At 43.9% G+C, this 21159-nt stretch overlaps 1 protein-coding gene across 1 annotated transcript; it reads right to left on the bottom strand.

Moving 5' to 3' along the window:
• Nucleotides 1-3875: 3875 nt before the first annotated feature.
• SDR42E1 (short chain dehydrogenase/reductase family 42E, member 1) lies at nt 3876-13751 on the bottom strand. Its single transcript, XM_007182588.2, has 3 exons — nt 13681-13751; nt 5932-6024; nt 3876-5363 (listed from the first exon to the last, which is right to left on the bottom strand). Exons 2-3 carry the CDS (start codon nt 5997-5999, stop codon nt 4250-4252), a joined length of 1182 nt encoding a protein of 393 aa, XP_007182650.1. The 5' UTR covers nt 6000-6024; nt 13681-13751; the 3' UTR covers nt 3876-4249.
• Between the last annotated feature and the right edge of the window lie 7408 nt (nt 13752-21159).

The raw sequence follows: 21159 nt of genomic DNA, 5'->3' as shown, positions 1-21159 counted from the left end.
AGCGTAGCTGGGCAGAGAAGGCAGCACAGTGTGAGATGAGCAGGGAGCAGTAGGCGGGGGTCAGATCAGGCAGAGTCTCTTGGGTTACAGTGACGATTCTCAACCTAAACCTACAGAGAGTTTTGAGCAGGAAAGTGACGTAGATATACATCTTTATAGGACCACTCTGCTTGGTATGTGGAGAATGGATCGGAGGGATGCAGAAGTGGATGCAGATGGAAGAGAAAAGAGGCTATTGCTGGAGCCTAAGGGGAGAGAAGTAACACCTGTACACTGGGCACGAGCAGAAGGTAAGATCAAGGGCTAAATGTGGATTAGGTGTGTCAAGTTAATGGGAGGCAGGGGTCAAAGATTATCCCAGATTTCTGGCATGAGAAACTCAACACTGGTGACACCTGTTAAGGAAAGGAACCCTGTAAGAATTTGGAGGGATTGTGAATTCCATTTTGGATATGTTGACTGAAATGTGCTTCTGAAATATCCAGGTGGAGATGCAGAGGTGGTTGGATGGGTGGGTGTGGAGCTGAGAAGAATGGTCTGGGCCGGAACTATAAATTTAGTAGTATATATTTAGAATAGAGATGGAAATTAACGCCAAGGGTTTGAACTTTATCACTTAGGGAGAAACTCTGGTGTTAGCAGAGGGCCTAGCACTGAGCACTAAAGAAATCTACCATGTAAAACTGGTGTGGAAGAGATGGGAAAACTGGTGAGATGCAGGAATGTGATAGCAGACTCCCACATGGCCTCCAACGATCCCCACCTCCTGGTATTCATGTCCTTGAGTCTCCTCCCATGTGGAGTAGGGCTAACCTGTGTAGCCCATATATTATGGAAATGACAGTGCACCACCAAGGTTGTAGCTAAAATCTTTTAAGACCCGAGAGAGACCTAAGGGGGTGCCTCAGAGGGCTGTTCAAACAGCAAGGCTTCTAAGAAGCTTAAGGGCACTTGTCCCTCAGCAGTCTGAGCAGAAACCCCAAGTAGAGCAGAATGTATCTCAAAGAAATTTGTGGGTGTGGCTTTTGCCTAATGGAGTGAACTGCAGTTAAGACTCAGAGGAGACACATAGTGTTCAGAATAATTAGGACTGACAGGGATACAGTACAAAAGGCAAAGAGGCCTTTCGACGCCCCAAATTCTACTGGTTGGAAGCAGGCTGAGAAAACTATGTAGCTGTAAATATGGGCTACCTTTCCTGGAAAAGGAAGGATGAGTCAGAGGGTGCAGGCCAGCCTCCAAGATGGCCCCCAACACTCCCCTTCCTTCTGGTAGTCATACCTTTGGGTAGCTCCCCCCAACATTGAAAAGGATTGACCTGTGGGAACTGTGTATATTGTGGAGTGCAGTGTGTGACTTCTGAGGATAAGTCATGAAAGACACTGCAGCTTCCACCTTGCATTCTTGAATCACCTGCTCTGGGGGAAGCCAGCTGCTGTGTCATGAGGACATTCAAGCAGTCCAACAGAGATGCTCACGTGGTGAGTCTCCTGCCCACAGTCACGGGGATGATCCTGGAAGTGGATCCTCTAGCTTCAGTCGAGCTTTCTGATGACTGCAGCACCAGCTGACATCATGAGGTGACCCTCATGAGACCATAAGCAAAAGCTTACCCAGGTAGGCCACACGCAAATACCTGACCCACAGAAACTAAGAGGTAATGTTTGTTATTTTAAGATATGTCTTGGGGTGATTTGTTATGGAGCAATAAATAATTAACACAAGGAGAAAGGCCAAAAGAGTTCAAGTGCATGAAAAGTAAAGGAACTGTGTTTCAAGGAGAGAGTGGACAACTGTGTCAAAGATTGCAGAAAGGCCAAATGTCTCATACCTGGATGACAATAAAGCCCACTCATCAATCCTGAATCTCATTTAGACACCTTGATTGTGTAAAACAAAAACAAAACAAGAAACACCTCCCCCTCCCTGTGCTCACTATACCTGGTTTAAGAAAACTGAGAAACGTCTATCATTCTTTTGAAGGACTTCATTAAAAACATGTTTTGAAAGTCTGTGAGACCTCTCAATAACAACGGATCAATGTTTTCCTGTACTTACCTGGTTTCTCAGTCACCTTTGCGTATGGACACACCATGTCATTATTGGACTGTAAGTCTGTAAAGGGCAGAGAAACCTGCCCTTTAGCACCTGGAGTGTTACATATGCTGTAGGTACTCAGACAACTTAACTTCAGACTAAAAAGCAAAAGCATCTCATGATATAAAAGACTCTACAGATATTTTACTAAAAACAATCACTACCACTACCTCATATTCACATTGCAATTTATATATTAGAAGTACTTTCATTGCATCTTATTTTACGTGCACAACAAACCCTGTGTAGAAAGGGCAAATACAGTCATTCCTATTTCCCAAAGGAGGCAACTGAGGCCCTACAGAGGCTTCAGCTACTTGGTTAAGGCCACACAAGATATTCATGGTTGCAGGTCTTCTGGTATCAAGTTGAGCACTTTTCCCAAAACAGCCAGGCGGCAGGCGCCAGGGCCTATTTCTCCAGCATCCTCCTCCTACAAATACTCTCAGGACAACTCTAACATGACTTTCCACAGCCATCTGTCCTTCTTAAGATGTGTGAATACTGTCCTTTCTATAGCTGGAATCATGGAATGGGTAAAGACGCTGGGTCTTCTTTCCACTTTGGTCCCCATGCAACAGTGCAACCTGAACGTGTGCCACAGCGGTCCCCGGGGTGGCCAGACAATGCCGCCATCGTTCAGAACATTCCTCACTGGAAGTGGCCTTCAGAGAACCAAAATTCTCCCCAGTAAGAAAAACAGTCTATTACTTGAGAGTTATGCTTTATTTTTTAATTGCAAATGGCATCATTAGCTTGAACATCCTCGTGAATCATCAGCTTTTTAGCTGTTTCCTAGACTTCGATCTCTCCTCAGAGACCACAACTTTACAAACACTGAATGTATTTAAACACACTCGTTACAGACTCTGAGGACACACCACAAAGGTATTCCAGAAAGGTCAGTCGCAACAGCACCCTCTAAACAGAATACCCTGAGGAAGAAAACCCTCATAAGGAATGCGTAGTAACAGTATTGATAAAAATAATGGCTTAAGTGTGTTGAGTGGCACTTTATATGCCTTGTCTAATTTAACCCTCAAAAGAATCCTGCGAGGCAAGAGGAAGGTCTATCTGTGTCAACATCAACATTACCATGTGGTCACACAGGCATAACACCCTTATATCACAAAGGGCAAAAGCTAATTCCCAAAACGCACGCCGTGAACAGCAAATGCCTCCCCTGCAACGGCCACCATCTCCTCAGAGGCTTGGGCGGTAGGGACGTAGCCCAGTTGGTGTTTTTCACACATTTTCAAGCCTGTTAGCATTCTGCCGTTCCCGTATCAGTGTGTGTTTTAGCCCGCGTGAAGCAGATGCCAAGTGTATGGAACGGAAGTAAGTACATTTTTGGCTTCTGAGAAATTCAAGTAAGACATTTCCCATCTAAGCAAGTTTAGATCTATGGCTCCAGAATGACTTCTACTGTACTGATTGAAAGAAGAAGGACCCAAGGAACCAAATCTCAAACTTTTTTTTTTTAACATCTTTATTGGAGTATAATTGCTTTACAATGGTGTGTTAGTTTCTGCTTTATAACAAAGTGAATCAGTTATACATATACATATGTTCCCATATCTCTTCCCTCGTTCGCTTCTATTTCTCGCTTCATGATTTGTGCAAGGAGGTAGGAAATGAAGACTTAATCCAAGAATCTATTCTTAAGCAGCGATTTGGAGATCCAAAATCTGACACCAGTTATCTATCTATCTGTCTATTTTTCAAACCTGTGTTTCTTTTTTTTTTAAATAAATTTATTTATTTATTTTTGGCTGCGTTGGGTCTTCGTTGCTGCACGCAGGCTTTCTCTAGTTGCAGCGAGCAGGGGCTGCTCTTTGTTGCAGTGTGCAGGCTTCTCACTGCGGTGGCTTCTCTTGTTCCAGAGCATGGGCTCTAGGCACACGAGCTTCAGTAGTTGTGGCACGCGGGCTCAGCAGTTGTGGCTCGAGGGCTCTAGAGTGCAGGCTCAGTAGTTGTGGCGCACGGGCTTAGTTGCTCCATGGCATGTGGGATCTTCCTGGACCAGGGCTTGAACCCGAGTCCCCTGCACTGGCAGGCGGATTCTTTACCACTGCACCACCAAGTCCCAAACCTGTGTTTCTTGAAAACCATCTCAGCAAGTGTGATCAGCTCCTTATTTCTAGCTCCTCCTTCACACTGACAGAATCACAGAAGGCGGCAGCCATGCGAGAACCGCTATAACCAAGAGTACGACCAACAGCCCATCCCAAACAAGACACTCAGAGTCACGACTTCCAGGACTTCTGCCATGACCACGGGCTTTAAACCATTCTACTGCTTCCTGGAGGTCAAATGGCTGAGCCTCATAACCTAGCTCCTTCTTGGCTTTCTCTAGGCTAAAGTAATGTGTGACGCCGGTTTTGTAAACTTCGGTGCGGGTGAGGAAGGGCTGGAAGTTGTACAGTCGACCCAGAATGAAGTGGGCCGTCTCGGTTAGGAAAGCAAAGTAGTAGATGAGAGTCAAGGGCAGGCGGATGGATGGGAAGTTGTAGCCCAGGCCCTCAACCAAAGGCCGGAAGAACTCAAAGTTGTTCACAGGTCTGCCATCTGAGATGAAGTAGGGCTGCCCAGAGGCAATGTGGCCCTTGTCAGCTTTCAGGGCCACTGAAGCCAGAATGTGAGCCTGTACCAAGTTATCCACATGGACAAATTCAACCAGACTCTTGGGGTCTCCATACACAAACTTGAACAGGCCCTTCTCAATGTAGCTTACTATCCTGGGGAGGTGCCTTTGTTCTCCAGGCCCATAGATGCCAGCAGACCTCAGAGCACAGGTTCTCAAGACCCCATCACTCCTTTCCAGGGCTGTACCATTGGCCTCCAGCACCTTCTTCTCTGCAACAGATTTGGTTCGAGAGTAGTGATCAGGATGGAGGTGAAGAGGTAGGTAAGGCAGAGATTCATCTCCATTTCTGATAACTTGACCTCCGAAGATGACATTGAAGGTGCTAGTGTAAACTAACCTTGGCACCCCTCGCCTCCTGCAAGCCTGGAGGATGTTGTCTGTGCCCACCACGTTCACTTCTTCAATCAGGTTTCGATTCAGTTGCTCGCGCCCTGACATACCGTAAGAGGCAATATGGAACACACAAGCGACATCCACATCCTGGAAGGCTTTCTCTATGTCAGAGAGGTGGCAGATGTCTCCGTGTATAAACTTGATTCCTTCTGGAATGGTGTGAGCAGGGCTGCTGATGTCAAACAGAATCACACGGACTCCCTTCTGTTTCAGAGCACAGCCTAGGCTGAAACAAGCAAGAGTAAAAGTTAGATCAAATCACTATTAAGCTGTGCCTAGGAAAAGTGTGTAAAATAATTTTCCCAGTCTTCTTGGCTTATCCTGAGTTCCTCACTTTACATGTTCACTGATACAAGTCTTACTTATGCAAATATTCAAAAATGAGAATCTTCACATTTACTTAAATTGAAATGAGAGAGGCTTTATCTTCAAAGACGGTGATGTCTACATGTTACATTCCCCACCCTCATTCTAAGACCCACCATCTATTCTTCAGAATATTTATGAATGATAATGTAATTGTGAAAAAACAGCGATTATGTTAAATTGTTTTTGGTGGTGTGCATATCTCCCCTCTCAAATTCAATGGCTTTACAAAGAATTTTTCTTAAAGCAGAATGTACCTGTAGTTCTCCATTTCAGTATCTGAGCCGTGGGCAGCACGGTCCATTCCTGGTTTAACACTATACAAACAAGTAAGAGTCTACACTGCATTAGTGTGAGTCGAAAGCTATACTTTTCCCAGCAACTACCAGTAAAATAATTCCATGGACATATTTTGCAGATGCACTGACCGGAAGCCAAAATAGCCACCTCCTCCCGTAACGAGGACTGTCTCCTTCAGAGATTTTTGGGAATCCATATATGGCAGTCAAAGGTAACTGGACCTGTAAGAAAGTAGTATGCATCACTGTTACTGATCCAGATGCGAATGTGATTGTCCCTCATTTGGGGTTAACAAAAACAAAAAGGCAATACGCTCTAGTAGAAAGAAAAGCTAAGACCTGGGTTCCGTCATGGCTTTGTGACATTAACCAACTCCTCCCCACCCCCCTCCTTTCACTTCTTGGGCTTCACATTTCTTCCTATGAATCATGGGAACAGGAATATCTGCCCTGACTGCCTGGCAAGGTCAATGTGAAGGTTAAATAAGATAACGTACATGGGAGTGCTTTGAAAACCACAAAGCACTCTCCAAATGTAAGGTATTATTCTGAATCCTCGGAAAACATTAGAGTCTTTTTGAAAAGAAGTCGTTCACATTTGGTAGGGAGAGGCATTTTCCCCACACACCAGAAAAAAATCCAGGACAGAACTTTAAAGCAATTTCCAACATCTTTGTTTTTAAACAGCACACTACAGCACAGTTTAATACTGGTGTTTTGGGACTTCCCTCGTGGCGCCGTGGTTAAGAATCCTCCTGCCAATGCAGGGGACGTGGGTTCAAGCCCTGGCCCGGGAAGATCCCACATGCCGTGGAGCAACTGAGCCCATGTGCCACAACTACTGAGCCCGTGTGCCACAACTACTGAGCCCGTGAGCCACAACTACTGAGCCTGTGAGCCACAACTACTGAAGCCCGTGAGCCTAGAGCCCGTGCTCTGCAACAAGAGAAGCCACCGCAATGAGAAGTCTGTGCACCGCAAGAAAGAGTAGCCCCCGCTCGCCGCAACTAGAGAAAGCCCACGTGCCGCAACGAAGACCCAACGCAGCCAAAAATAAATAAATAAATAAATAAATTTATTTTTAAAAAATACTGGTGTTTTATTAACCCTATATGTAAAAAGAAAAAGGTGGGGGGGACAAAAACATCCTTTGTGTAGCAAACCATGTTCCCCCACCCAGGAAATCTTCTAAGTACAGCATGTGCTCAATACCTATGGGGATCTTGCTTCTCCCTCCCTCCGCTTCTATGCTAAAATAATAATTATTTTTATATTTTATATTTTTATTATTTTCTCAAGGCTCCAAGAGCCCTTCCTCTCAAAAACAAGACAGAACAAGCAAAAAGTGGGCCACTCAACTCTTTCCACTTAAAAAGAAATGGAACAGGAGGCATGCAGGTCCTCAAATGCATTGGGAATACATACACACACATACACACTCACTCAAGTCAGTGGTGTGGTTAGTCAGGGAGACTGCTAGCAACCAAGAGCCCTATTACTTGGACAAGCTCATCCCTCTGTGCCTGTTGCTGCATCTAAAAAGCGGAGCTAATGATAAGCTCACAGGCTTATGGAGACCGAATGGGATAGTGTATGAAAAATGCCTGACATAGTGCAGGCGCTCCACGGATGTCACTTCTTGAATTTCCTTTTCTTCAAGCTCTAGAGTCTGAGGATTTGATTTTTCTCTTACATTCCCACATACCATGATTAGGTCTCTCAAAAGCACAGGGTTACAAAAAGTTTGTTGGGTTCTTCTGGAAAACTATACTAAGGAGATCTGAGTTCCAGGAAAGCTAATCAGATCATTCATGCAGAAATCAGTTGGTGTGACAGTTGAAGACAAGATTCAGCAAGTGACTGTCTCAGTGGCTTGAGGGTATGCAGAAGAGTGAGAAATATTAGGAAAACTGAGCAAAATGATGTGGAGGATGGCTGACGGAGTCCCAAGGTTTGACGAAGCAATTGCCATTGTGCTTACAAGAAAATCCGTAAAGAATGAACGTCTCGGCATCCCTTTAATATACCCAACAGTGACCTTATTCTATTATTTTCTATTATTTTCTGAGTGCAGAACACTCCCACTTGGATTTGGAGTAGCCATAAAACTTGCTGTAGTCAATTCTATCATTTAACGTAATCACGTGACTTTGTTAACAGATGCTGCTTCCAAACACAGAAGATGTCAGTCACTGACATTTCAACCCAGACTTCTTACTGTCACCATCACGACCTGGTGGCAACCTCCTTCTCTGACTTCAGCTCACTCTTCCACCATTGGTACTCTACCCTCCAGCCACCTGAACTTTTCCCTTTTTTTGAGGATGCCAAGCTCATCTGTGCCCTGAGGTCTACACACACTTCTTGTTTCACCTCTGTGTGAACCACCTCTGCACCAGATCTTCGCCTGGCTGCATCTTTCTCAATATTTAGGTCTGCTCAAGTGCTACTTACTCAACGCAAAGAGGCGTTTCTGATCACCCCTTCTAGAAGAGCTCTCCCTTATCTAAATGCTTTGTTTTCTCCATTGCACATTTCACTATCTAAATTTATTTGTTTACTTTTTGACTACCGATCTCCTTCCAACAGAACATAGGTGCCATGAGAACCGAGACCTTCAGCCTTTCTCACTGGCGTGTTCCCACCAGAACCTCGGAGACAGTAGATACTCAACAAGTATTTGTTGAACTTATGGATGATTTTGAACACTGTGAAATAATACATGCAATTTAGTAAAATGATGATGGGCACAAATTATGCAGGGCACTGCAGTGTCTAAGAGTCGTTATTATGTATGCCAATCAATGTTGCCATTTTAATTTATCTCTTAAAAAGAAAAGTTCTGGCATGAAAATGACATAAAGCAAAATGAGACAGAATTCCTGCATTCTGGAGCTTATGCTGGAGGAGAGAAGCTTTTGCAAATACCTAAAGTACATGGCAAAAAGGAGAAACCAAGATTACTGCAATAACGTTGGTATAAACCAGGTGCCGTGGGAGCACCGAGGTCGAGGGGAGATGGGAGAAATTGATTCTGAAGGGCAGGTCCGAGAAGACCTCACTGAAGAGTAGGCGCTAGAGCGGACCAGAGACAACGGGAGAACGGAGGCAGGCTGAGGCTAGGCAGAGGGCTACTACAGGCTGAGGGGGCATCACACATGAACAGAAGAGCAACAGGGTGGGCTTGTGTTGGGCAACCGATACGGGGCGTGCAAACTGAAGCCGAAGTGTGTGGCTGGTGATTTAGGGCGGAAAGATGGCTGGAGTCGGCTTGGAGACAGCTTGGCATCCCCTTCGGGGGAGCCTGAACTCTATTCTATAGACCAGGGGTCCCCAACCCCTGGACTGCGGACCAGTACCAGTCCATGGCCTGTTAGGAACCGGGCCGCACGGCAGGAGGTGAGCGGCGGGCGGGCGAGCGAAGCTTCATGTGCCGCTCCCCATCGCTCGCATTACCGCCTGAACCATTGCCCCCGCCCCCGGCCCCCAGTCCGTGGAAAAACTGTCTTCCACGAAACTGGTCCCTGGTGCCAAAAAGGTTGAGGACCGCTGCTACAGACGACAGAGGGTCTTTGTACGTTTACGGAACATCGGGCTCACTTTGGTCCTTGTGAAAGATTAAGCTTTCCCTGGAGGAGGAAAGAGTCTAGGCAAGGGCTGATGAGGGTGAAATGCCAGGGTGCTCAACTGAAATTAGGATGAGGAGGCGGCAGCAGGCGGGGCCCAGGTGAAGTCTGAGGAAGGTGACGTCATTAACCAAAACAGCACACACGGGTTTTAGAAATGCTCTGTTTGGTTAACAGGGTTTTCATTAAGAGGATGCCAGATAAAAAAGGTTAACATATTCTTAGCATCTCCACAAGAATTCCTCTGTAAGGAAATCAGAAAGTGGATAAGGCCTCCATTTAACAAGAGTCCAGTTAAAAAGTTTCCAACAGAAATTCTTCCTAATCTTTCATTGTCCTTTGTTTTTTAAAATTGCACATTCCAGTCCAGTCATTAAGACCACAGGTCAGTCATGGCTCATGTGCACATTAATCACGCCAGGAATGTACAAGTTCAAATTATCAACGCTTCAGAGTACCTGTCAGGCCTATTCATGCTACTCCTCATTACCTTCCAACTCGTTCCAGAATGATCTGGGGCAAGAACTTGTGTAACTGACCTGATCTGCAGGGTCAGATGCGTGGTGACAAGTAAGGAAAACGTAATAATTTCACAAGACAAACAGCAACGAAAGAAGCCTGCAACGTTCGCAGATGACCAGCCATTAACGAACGGTATCACCCAGAGGCCACCTCCTCCTTTCCTGGTTCCCTGCATCAATGAGCACAGAAAAATCGCAGCAAACACATTTTGCAGGCAACCAAAAGAAATTCCCATGAACACTAAGCCAAGGGGGAGAAAGAGAGTGTACACAATTTTCTCTCAATCAGCTGCCTGATTTTTTATATTTCATGGCTTCTGTTTTATTAGTTCCCATCTGATTCCTTCTAGGGCTGGGTACTCAGACTAGTGTTTATAATCTCAGGTGCTTTAAGGCTCTTCCAAAACGTGGCTTTGTTCAGTAATTGCTTCCCTCTGGGTTGGGGGGAGGGTCACATTTGATCTGAGCTATCATTTTAGCAGATACAGGTGAAGGTTAAGTACACGATCCAAAAAAAGGAATCTTAATTACAAACAAGAAAAAATGAAATTTAAAATCTGCCTGACCCCTTGATAATACTAAGATAGAACGAGGGTAATAAAATTGACATCTCACAGGGAAATTATGAGAAGAAACTCATAAAAATGGCTAGGAGTACTTCGGATTTACAAAGACCTAATTAAATGCGAAGGATCAGTAATAAGAACCTTAACTTATGCACACGGTTCCTTCATCCCCAGGGTTCAAGAGGATGATGCGACTAACTCTCTGGTATTATAATGCAATATAGAAACCTAGGCGCCACTAGAGTACGGAACACAGAGCAGAATTGAAGATGGCTTTCATAAAAACACAAGTTTACTGTATTTACTTTATAAAAATATCTCCATGTAGTTTAACCCTTTGATGGTGTGTTTTAAATTACCGCCCAAGTACTGACCAGAGGCAAAAGGTAACTGTGTTCTTACTGTATTGAGACCAGGAAAGTATACTGAGACTAGAGGGCTTAGAAATGGTGCTGTTCAAATTCCATATGTGATCTGAAAGTTATTTGTGTTTAATACAAAGCAGTCAAGGCCATAAGGATGAAGAAGTAGTTAGAAACAATAAGGAGAGTCACCCTGATACAGATAAAAGGATGTGAGGTGCAAAACTTAAAAGGCCAAACACATTTGGGAAGAAAACTAAGGGCATAGCATTAATGGAAAGTTGAAATACTCATGACAAACAGTGGTATTTTCACACACAGTTTTGAATACAACTGACGGTGGGCAAGGAAGCTAATTCTCATCACCTTATCTTCTCATTCAGCTACCCACTCAAACTCCTTTTGCCTAGATATTTGTTGCACAAAAGATCCTTGCAATTATTCATGATGCTTATGATAAAAGTAATTACATAATTTTATAATTGGTATTTCCCACCTGCTTCCCAAACTACCACATAAACTCCATACAAGCCTAGGCCATTTCCCCAGGAATGTCTGCAGGAACGAGGAGTATTTGGTGGATCACACACCCGGTAAATCCAAACGCAGTGAATGCTCTGCAAACTTTTCAAATGCCCTTTTCTGCTGTACCTGCAAGTACTTCACTTGTGTTTCCTCCCCTCTAGGTCAGCATGCCTGCCACTCCAACATATCAAAGTACTGTCATCTGTCATTTACTAAGCACTTACTGTGTGCCAGGCATCGTGCTAGGCCTTCTCCACAAATCATTTCCCTTGATGTTCCTAACAACCCTCTGAGGCGAGTCCTAATTGGTTAGTCCCATTTACTGCAGCTAGTAGATGGGGGAGCAGGGAGCTGTACCTACTGGAACCCAGGTGCGTCTGACTCCACAGCTTACGCCTCAACCACAACAAGCACTCGGGGCTGTGCAGAGTCCCTGACCTGAAGCAGCCAAGTCAGTGCTGACCTGAGTCCTGGACGGGCTTTAACAGCTAACATATTCTGCAACCTGATAGGGGTCCTTCCAATTTCCAGAGGGGAGGCAGGAGGCGCCCCATCCCCTCCCATGAGGTAGAGTTCAGAGGCAGGGTTAAGCTTCCTAGGTTAGAAATTAGAAAATCTGGGTCCTAGACTTGGTTCTCCCACCAATTCCCTGTGTGACCCTGGCAAAGTCACTGAACCTCTCTGATCCTGTTTCCTCCTTGCTAAAGTGAAAATAACAAGTATGGCTGCATTTATTAGTAATTATGGGCTAGGTGCTTTAAGGTTTACCACTGAAGCCTCAGGACAATCTTCCTAGGTAGTTATTATCCTCAGCTTTTCAGATATGAGGAAAAGGCTTAGAGGTTAAGAACCTTGCCTACCCATAAATATATCCAAAGTAAATGAAATCACTATCTGGAAAAGGTATCTGCACCCCCATATTCATTGCAGCATTATTCACAATTGCTAAGTCACAGAAACAACCTAAGTGCCCATTAGTGGATGAACGGATAAAGGAAATGTGGTGTGTGTGTATATATGTATATACATATATACATATATATACACACACACAATGAAATATTATTCAGCCATTGAAAAGGGACGGAAATCCTACCATTAGTGACAACACAAATGGACCTTGAGGGCACTATGCTAAGTGAAATAAGTCAAAGACAAATACTGCATGGTATCATTTATACAAAGAATCTTTAAAAAGCTGAACTCTAGAAACAGAGAGTAGAATGGTGGTTGCCAGGGGCTGCGGGATGGGAGAAATGAGGAAATGTTGGTCAAAGGGTCTAAGCGTCCAGTTATAAGACAGAATTAAGTTCTGGGGATCTAACATACAGCATGGGGACCATATTTAATGATACTGTATTACATGCTTGAAAGTTGCTAAAAGAGTACATCTTTAAAGTTTTCACCATACACACAAAAAAACTAATTCTGTGAGGTGATGGAGATGTTAACTAACCTTATTGTGGTTATTATTTCACGATATATAGGCGTAACAAGTCATCACATTGTACACCTTAAAATTACACTATGTTATATGTCAATTATATCCTAGTAAAGTTGGAAAAAATCTTTTAAAAAGAAAGAAACAAACAAACTGGTGCACAAATTATGCAGGTGTCAGTGGCTGAGCTGGACCTAGGGCTTGAAGCCAGGTCTGCAGGAGTCCCCAGCTGGGTTGGGACAATGCAGTGTTGTGCACTTACCACGTTCATAATTTCTGTCACACCTGGTATCTTATACTATATCTTCCCTATTGTGTTTTATTTAAAACTACTTATCTTTTAACAATAAATACGTTCATTTTAAATGGTAACCTTACATGGCCACTTAAATGGAAAACCAGAATCATTTGTCATCAAGAGAAGGTAATCTTTACCCCCAAAGTGCGATGAAAATTAAAAATGTGAATCAAGTCTAGCTCGATACAGATGCTTGTTGAAAGCTCTGCGCTTGGGGCCCGGGTATCTTTTAAAAAAAAGAAAACGAGAAACAGAAGCTAGCCTGTGCTTGAGACCTTCGCGACATTCTAGAAAGCCACGCTGAGCCCCGCTCCTTGGAATCCGAGAGAACTAAAAAGGGGAGGACTTAGGTCATCATCACTCACGACCGCGCCCCGTACCAGCAGCCAGTGGGCTCGTCCCACCTGGGCTGCCACCCGGCGCAGGTACGGGCAGGGTCGCCCTCCGCGGGGCCCGACGCGCGTGCGAGCCTGAACGCCCCCGCCGTCCGGGCCCAGGTCCCCGCGGAGGAGCGGCCCTCCCTCCCCAGGCCCACTCACAGCGGCAGAAAACGACGGCGACGCCGGGTCTGCTCGAGGACCGGCAACCCAGGCCTCTCACGATCGCCGCCGCCCGCACTCGGCGCCGGAGCCGTCAGACCGGCCACCTGGCTCCACTTCCGGGCCTCTCTAGGAAGCGCGGAGGTCTCGGCATCTCTATGATGTGCTGGTTGCTCGTCCACCGTCACCTATGCATCATATTCACTCCATGAATCTCCCCGACGTGTCCAACCCATGTGTTCCAGCTTCGCGGGAGCCCTTTCAGGGCACATCTACTGCTGTAACTACCTCCAATTTCTGCCTTTAGACTCCCACCTCCGTCTTTGTGTACCCCCAACGCTGAGCACAGGCAGTGCCTGATAAATAGGAGGGGCTCAGCTCAATCAGTTATTGCTTGTATGGATGAATGGACGGGTGGATGGATGAGGCGCTCCAGACTCCTGAATATTCACTCCGCACGTATCTTTTAAAATCTCTATCTCTGAGTTTCCATGTTTTCCCTAATTTTACAGTTCCATTTCTGATCACTGAGCAGGCAATGATGCTAAGACTAACCTTTGTTGCTGAAGGAACCAAAGACTTAAAAACCATGTAGAAAGGAACGTTGGCATCCACATTCAGAGGTCTCCCGGAGAGGCCAATATTTTGTCTCCTTGTCAGGAGTCTGGTTCTGTGGAAAGTTGCAGGCGCTGTGTGTACACACACACACACACACACACACACACACACACACATGAATTGACCCCTGGCTGCGAAGGATTTCATTTTGGTGGCTCAAAGGATGGGAGTTTGACTTCATATGCTTCTCTTGCCACATGCAGACTCAAAGAAGCTCATATGAAGTAAGTCATTTACTGCTAAATTTTCACTGGGACCACAAAGTCACAAGGAAAACCTCAAGCCCTGGGATATAAAAATTAATGAAGGCCATGTGAAGAAAGCTAAGTCCCCAGCATTGGCCTCTCTGATCTTGTCTGTCTGTCTTGTCCTCAACTGGGGTTCAGCCATAAGTCTTAGGAGACTGAGATATGGTTGTACCAAGTAGTCTTAAGGAACAGCTTTTCTCTGGCTGCCCTGGATGCACAAAGATTAGAAGAGGAGAAGAGGAAGGCTAGTGAGGGGGCTAGGTGACCAGCAACATGCTCTTCAGACCAATAGCCAAGGAAGAAAAGATTCCTCCAAGGATGCAGTATGTAAGATAGATTTCCTTTGGGGAATTTCAGGGTCATCTAAGGGTTGCCCAGATTTACTGCATGTTGATGGCCCATAAGAAGAATTGTGGCAAATTTAAATGTTAATATTATTATGCCACCAAGGACTCTTTTAAAATCTAAGCACTTATGTCTCAAGGGAAAATTATAAACTTTATAATTACTTCCTTAGTTTCCACTGCAATTTAGTGAGTTGATTTTGTAAAGGTCTGAATAAGAACTCTAAGATAGAAATGACCAGAGAAAGAAATTGACCTCAGTATGAGCTTATATGTCAATGCTTTTTTAGTTTTTTTCCCTAATAATATATCCAGAAAGTGGATACATTTCAGAAAAATCAGTTTACTGTTATAATTCCTCACAGATGACCAACACTTTATACTTTACTATACCTATTAGCTCATCAGATTCTCGCAGAAAGTGTATCCATTAAGGTTCTTTGGGTTTCAAGTAGTAGAGAATAGCTCTAGCTAATTTAAGTGAAAAAGGGCAACTTTTAGAATCTCAGAAAGAGTTTAACAATTTGTGTATTCATGGTAAACAGTTCTAGCTTCTGTAATAAATAAACCCTGAAATCTCAGTGGTTTAATGAAAAAAAAGTTTACTTCTCACTCTCATCACAGTCCAGTTAGCCTTCAGAGAAGGAGTGAGTGGCTCTCCTGCACACGGTCACAAGGGACCCAGCCTTCTTTCCTTTGTTACGCCATTGTACTCAACATGTGGTCTCCAGGGTCACTGTAGAAAGGGAAGGCAGAGTTTGGCTTTCCCCAACACGCCCGTTTAAAGTAGGTCTCCTGCAACCCTTGAAATTCGCCAATCACTTCAAAGCACTTAGCTTAGCTGAAGTTATCTTGTATGTTACTAGAGTGAATGCTCTATGAGGACAGAGACCCACTTGATTGACTGGTATGTCCCCACTGCTCATTATAGTATCTGGAACAGAGAGAATTTGAAAAGAACGGCCGAATGAACGAACAAGTGCATGAATGTCCCAGCTCTGGTTGTCTCTGTTCAAAACCGGATTTGCAGGTGAGAACTTCTTTTGGCTGAGGTTGGGTCAGAAATCACCTCTACTGTAGCCAGCTATGGCAAGGGGGTACAAGAACAACTATTAGTAGCCCACCACTAAAAGCTGAGGCAGTTTCTAGAGAAGGAAAATCATTGTGAGCCTGGAAGACACCCTAAACCTTGTTACCCCAAAGTGTGAAGCAGCAACATCAACATCACCTGGGAGCTTATTCAAAATGCAGATCTTGGGTCCCACTCCAAATGTAACAAGAATCCACAAAAGTCTTTCAAAATTTGGAAGTCCCCAGGGAATTCCTATGCACAGTAAAGACTGAGAGATACTGCCCTAAAATGTGTTTATCACTACAACTCTCAGATATGCGTAAGAGATTCCTGACAGTAGTCTCATGCTACACCTGGAACCCAAGTGAGATTCAGCAACCTACCCAAGGTCACAGATCAAGTAATTGGCAAAGCTGGGGTTAAAAGCCAAAGCTGGGGTTAAAAGACTCCAAATCCCTCTGCACTCCATGCTCATTCTACTATGCTGCTCTATCTCCTGGATAAACCTATTTTCTTCCACTAATGAAAAAGATTCAAAAGGGAGAAATAAACAGAAAAAAAAAGAGTTACATTTAAATGGTGGTTAATGGTTTCAAGAACTGATGAAAAGGAAACAAGCATTTATCACTTAACAGGGCATTTCATACACTGTTTTTCCCCATTACATATTAAAGAACTCTCCAAGTAACAAAATGAATGCTTATATTTCATTTATTCAGCAATTAGGCATCTTAACATTCTCTTATAAGCATTTACAGCACTTATTCAGAATTATCAAGCATCCTATTTGGGTCAATGGTTTTTCTTTCTCCTTCTCTGATTAAACTAAGAGTTTAAATAGTGCTAATTAAAACTACATGTTATTTTGAGCATCTTGGCCAAGGGTTCTCTGCTCAGGGCTCAGGTATTTGGAGCTTTCTTAGTAGGTCACAAAAGACCCCCGGAGATAGCAAAGCTTACCTCTGCCACTTTTGTTCTTTACTGTTTTCAGAGATTGAAGAATATAGATACCAACCATGTTAATCAGGTCTATTTGGGTTGCAAATCATAGAAATCCATCCCAATATAGGTAAATCAAAGGCAGAAATGATTGGCTCCTATAACTGGAAGCTCAAAAGTTGGATCTAGCTTCAGGGCCTGAAACATCATCAGAGTTCTGTCTCCCCATCTCTCAGCTCCCCTTGTTACTGTTTGAGTGGTTCTCTTCCTAGGGCAACAAGATGGGATTCATTGGCCACCAAAGCCAACAACTTCCTTATCCTTGGATCCTTGAGAAAGACGATTTTTTCTGTTACATTTAGCAAAAGTCCCAGGGAAGACTGTGATTGGACAGTCATGGGTCATGTGATTATCTCTTAACCAAACACTGGAGATAATATATTCTGATTGACTGAAACTGGACTATCATCTGCCTTGAGATAGTATATTTGTTTCCTATGGCTACTGTAACAAATTACCACAAACTTGGTGACTTAAAACTGTACACATTTATTCTCTCACAGTTCTGGAGGCTGTAAATCTGAAATTAATTTCACTGGGCTAAAGTCAAGATGTTGGCAGCTCTGGTTCCTTCTGGAGGGTCTAGAGAATTTCTTTCCTTGTCTTTTGCAGTTTACAGAGCCATATCTTTGCATTCCTTGGCTCCTGGCACCTTCCTCCATCTTCAAAGTCAGTAACATAGGGCTTCAAATCTCTCTTTGCTCCCATTGTTGTCACATGGCCTTCTCTCCTATAGTTTAGTCTTCCTTTGCCTCCCTCTTATAAAGATACTTATAATTACATTTAGGGTCCACCCAGAAAATCTAGGATAATCTCTCTGTCTCAAGATCCTTAACTCAAGCACACCTGCAAAGTCCCTTTTGCCATGGAAGGTAATAGTCACAGGTTCCAGGGATTAGGACTTGGATATCTATCTGTAGGGGCCTTTTTTCTGCCTACCACAGATGGGAATCAGTCCCACCCAACCACTGGACAGAGAAAGATTATTATAGAACATGTCAGATGTGGCTTTCTAAAGAGAAGGGATTCTTGGCATATAACCAAAGAACATACTACACCAACCAACAAAACCAACGTGTGCTTTGTGGAAGACTGCTAGTTGTGACCCAAAATATATCTTTCCCTTCTTCTGTAATAATAGGGTTTGTTAGCACATGATCATCCATCCAGAATAAAGACGATATTTACCAGCCTCCCCTGAAGCTAGATGTGTGCATGTGGCTAAGTTTTTGCCAATACAGTGTGAGTGGAAGTTATGTGTGCAATGTCTGCATCACAAGCTTAAAAAAGAAATTACTTGCCCTCTTTCTTCCCTTCTTGTGGACTGGAACTCAGCTTGGTCTGCAAAGAATATCTTTATTAAATGAGAGCATGTGTTGGGCACCTGCTGTGTTCTAAGCATCATGCCAAGCATGGGACAATGCAGTGAGAGGTAAGACAATCCTAGGAATGACAACCACAGCAGTTACGTTTATCATTCAGCTGCCCATTCCCCACTGCTGTGCAACAAGCCGGTTATAAAAGACGCTCATCCCCACAATGACTGGGGATTGTCCTCCAGGAGACATCTGCTCCAGACTTGCTTCTTTTGTATTCCTTTCAGGAAATGAAGAACAAACCCCATCAATATTTCCTTCTTGTATATGGGGAGTCCTCTTAGGAGGGGGTGATGTATCTCAGAGTAGGCTTTGCAAGGAATTCTGGCGATTGGATTGTGAGAGAAAACCACTATGTCCTAGTTTGAGCTTCCCCAGAAGCAGACCTTGAGGCAAGGATTCAAGTGCAAGTAGTTTATTTGGAAACTGATGCCAGGAAATACCAGTACGTATTTTTGGGGTGATGAAATGTGGTGATGGTTGCATAACTCTGTGAATACTAAAAACCACTGATCTGTATACTTTAAATGGGTGAATTGTATGATTTGTGGATTATAGCTCAATAAAACTGTTACTTAAAAAAGATTACAACTACAATAATGCCAGTTTCATAATTTCAATGTTGTTTGAGTGGGAGAGGATAGGATGGCCTGTTACCCCAGATATGCCCATGAAAGTGTGTCATGGGTGGCAAAATCAATACCTGTAAAAGTTTAGGAGCCACTGCCTTAGAAAAATAAACATAATTCTCTTGCTCCACCATCTCGATAGGATGGCTTTTCCACTGGGATGTCCCAGTCCCCTCCTTCTTTCTTAGGGCAAGGAGAAAAAAGTACAAAGCAGGAGGGAAAGTGAGGTTTGAATAATAAATGGTTTTCATTTAGCTGCATTGAAAACTGAGGGTCGACGTGTATTAATTTTCATGATCAAATTACTTCATTTTGTCTCTCCTCCAACCGTGAGGGTAATTTTATGCCAGGATTATTATAGTCATTCTAATTATGCATGCATCAATATTTAGCGAGTGTTTACCTAACCCACAGCACACCCAAATGTTTTCCTCCCTCAGAGACCATGGCAGTACAATATAATGTAACTAGGTGGTGCACAGTACAGAGATGAAGTTCCTTTTATTTCTCCATCTTTGTTTGTAAGGAACATTCAGGTGGCGTTTCTTGAAAATCAACATATGCACTATTCAGATGCATCTATAAAACCAAAGGCGGTGTTGTGAATGCTATGAGTTCACTACATGATACTAAATGTAATTCTTGCACAGATGTTTCATTAGGGATTCAGTTATGTAAGACAAATTAAAATTTACCATTTGTTTAGATTTTCCTTTTTTGCAAAGAACCTTCCCTCTCTTGTTGTCATGCATTGGAATTACTCTGTCACAGACAATATTGCTTATCCTAAACTTTTCCTATAGAATCCCTTCTCCTTTAACTAACACTCCCTATTTATGTTCTTCTCTGTCTCCTCCCCCTCCCCCTCCTCCTCCTTCATCCTTTCGTCTCCATTTTCTTTCTTTGGCTCCTTTGTATTTTCTTCCCAGCTCCTAACTGTGTAAAACCTAAGAATGAACCTTGAGCCTTTTATTCTTTTATGTCTACGTCCTTCACTTAAAGGAACATTCCATTTCTCTTCGTCTCAACTCTGAACCCCAAGCTGACGATTCTCAAATACACACGAATTTTGCACTAGGATGTATTTATGGGGATGGTCCATTTATCTTCACCTGATGTCCAGAAGTGGATCGCTTATCTCCAGCAATAGCTGTCATTGGCCGTACCATTTTTTTCTTTTTTTTTTTTTGGCCGTGCCATGCGGCACGCGGGATCTTAGCTCCCTAACCAGGGGTCGAACCCGTGCCCCCTGCAGTGGAAGCACGGAGTCTTAACCACTGGACCACCAGGGAAGTCCTGGGCCGTACCATTTTGATACCTCCCTTGTTTTCCTTCATTCTCATATTAGTTTAATTTTGCCTTGCAAAGTCTCTTGGACTCATTCTGTCTTTACATTCCTTCTGCTTCCACTATGTTTTCCCGATGGCTTCCTAACCAGAGGAACACCCCAGAGTGTCAGCAAGTTAATCTTGGTGGTCTGCAAGGTTTGATCATCTCTTAGACAATCCATCCTGAAGCCAGACCACAGAGCTGCCTTCTTTCTCTATTCTTCCACTCCCAGGATCGAAAGACACCTGGCCCCTGCATCATTCCCCAAAGTCCTGTGGAACGAGATGAAGCTGAGAGAGAGCCTTAGGTAAGAGAGTATGATGAAATGGGGCAACACAGGGGAGGGTGTTGGGGACCAAAGACACAACATGGACCACAGGGTGTTGAGAATGTGGAAGGAGAGAGAAAATACCAGGGGAAAGGCTTCCTGCCTATTAGTGGGATAGCCCTGTGGAATGGCTGTTATTCTTCCATTCAGAAGAATCTTGTTTAACTAGGTGTTCTCAGAATTGGGTAAATCAAAACAGTGTTCATTTCAACACAAATGCAATCTTGTGAACACAATATTTTTGATAAAATACTTTAATCTTATCATGTGTCTTAAACATATTTTTTTTTTAAATTAATAGCTACTCTATTTATTTATTTATTTATTTATAGCTGTGTTGGGTCTTTGTTTCGTGCGAGGGCTTTCTCTAGTTGCGGCAAGCGGGGGCCACTCTTCATCGTGGTGCGGGGGCTACTCTTCATAGCAGTGCGCGGGCCTCTCACTATCGCGGCCCCTCCCGTTGTGGGGCACAGGCTCCAGACGCGCAGGCTCAGCAGTTGTGGCTCACGGGCCCAGTTGCTCCGCGGCATGTGGGA

This window comes from Balaenoptera acutorostrata, chromosome 19 (assembly GCF_949987535.1).
Source record: "Balaenoptera acutorostrata chromosome 19, mBalAcu1.1, whole genome shotgun sequence".
NCBI classification, from domain to species: Eukaryota; Metazoa; Chordata; class Mammalia; order Artiodactyla; family Balaenopteridae; genus Balaenoptera; species Balaenoptera acutorostrata.
This window is presented reverse-complemented; position numbering and strand designations above follow the sequence as displayed.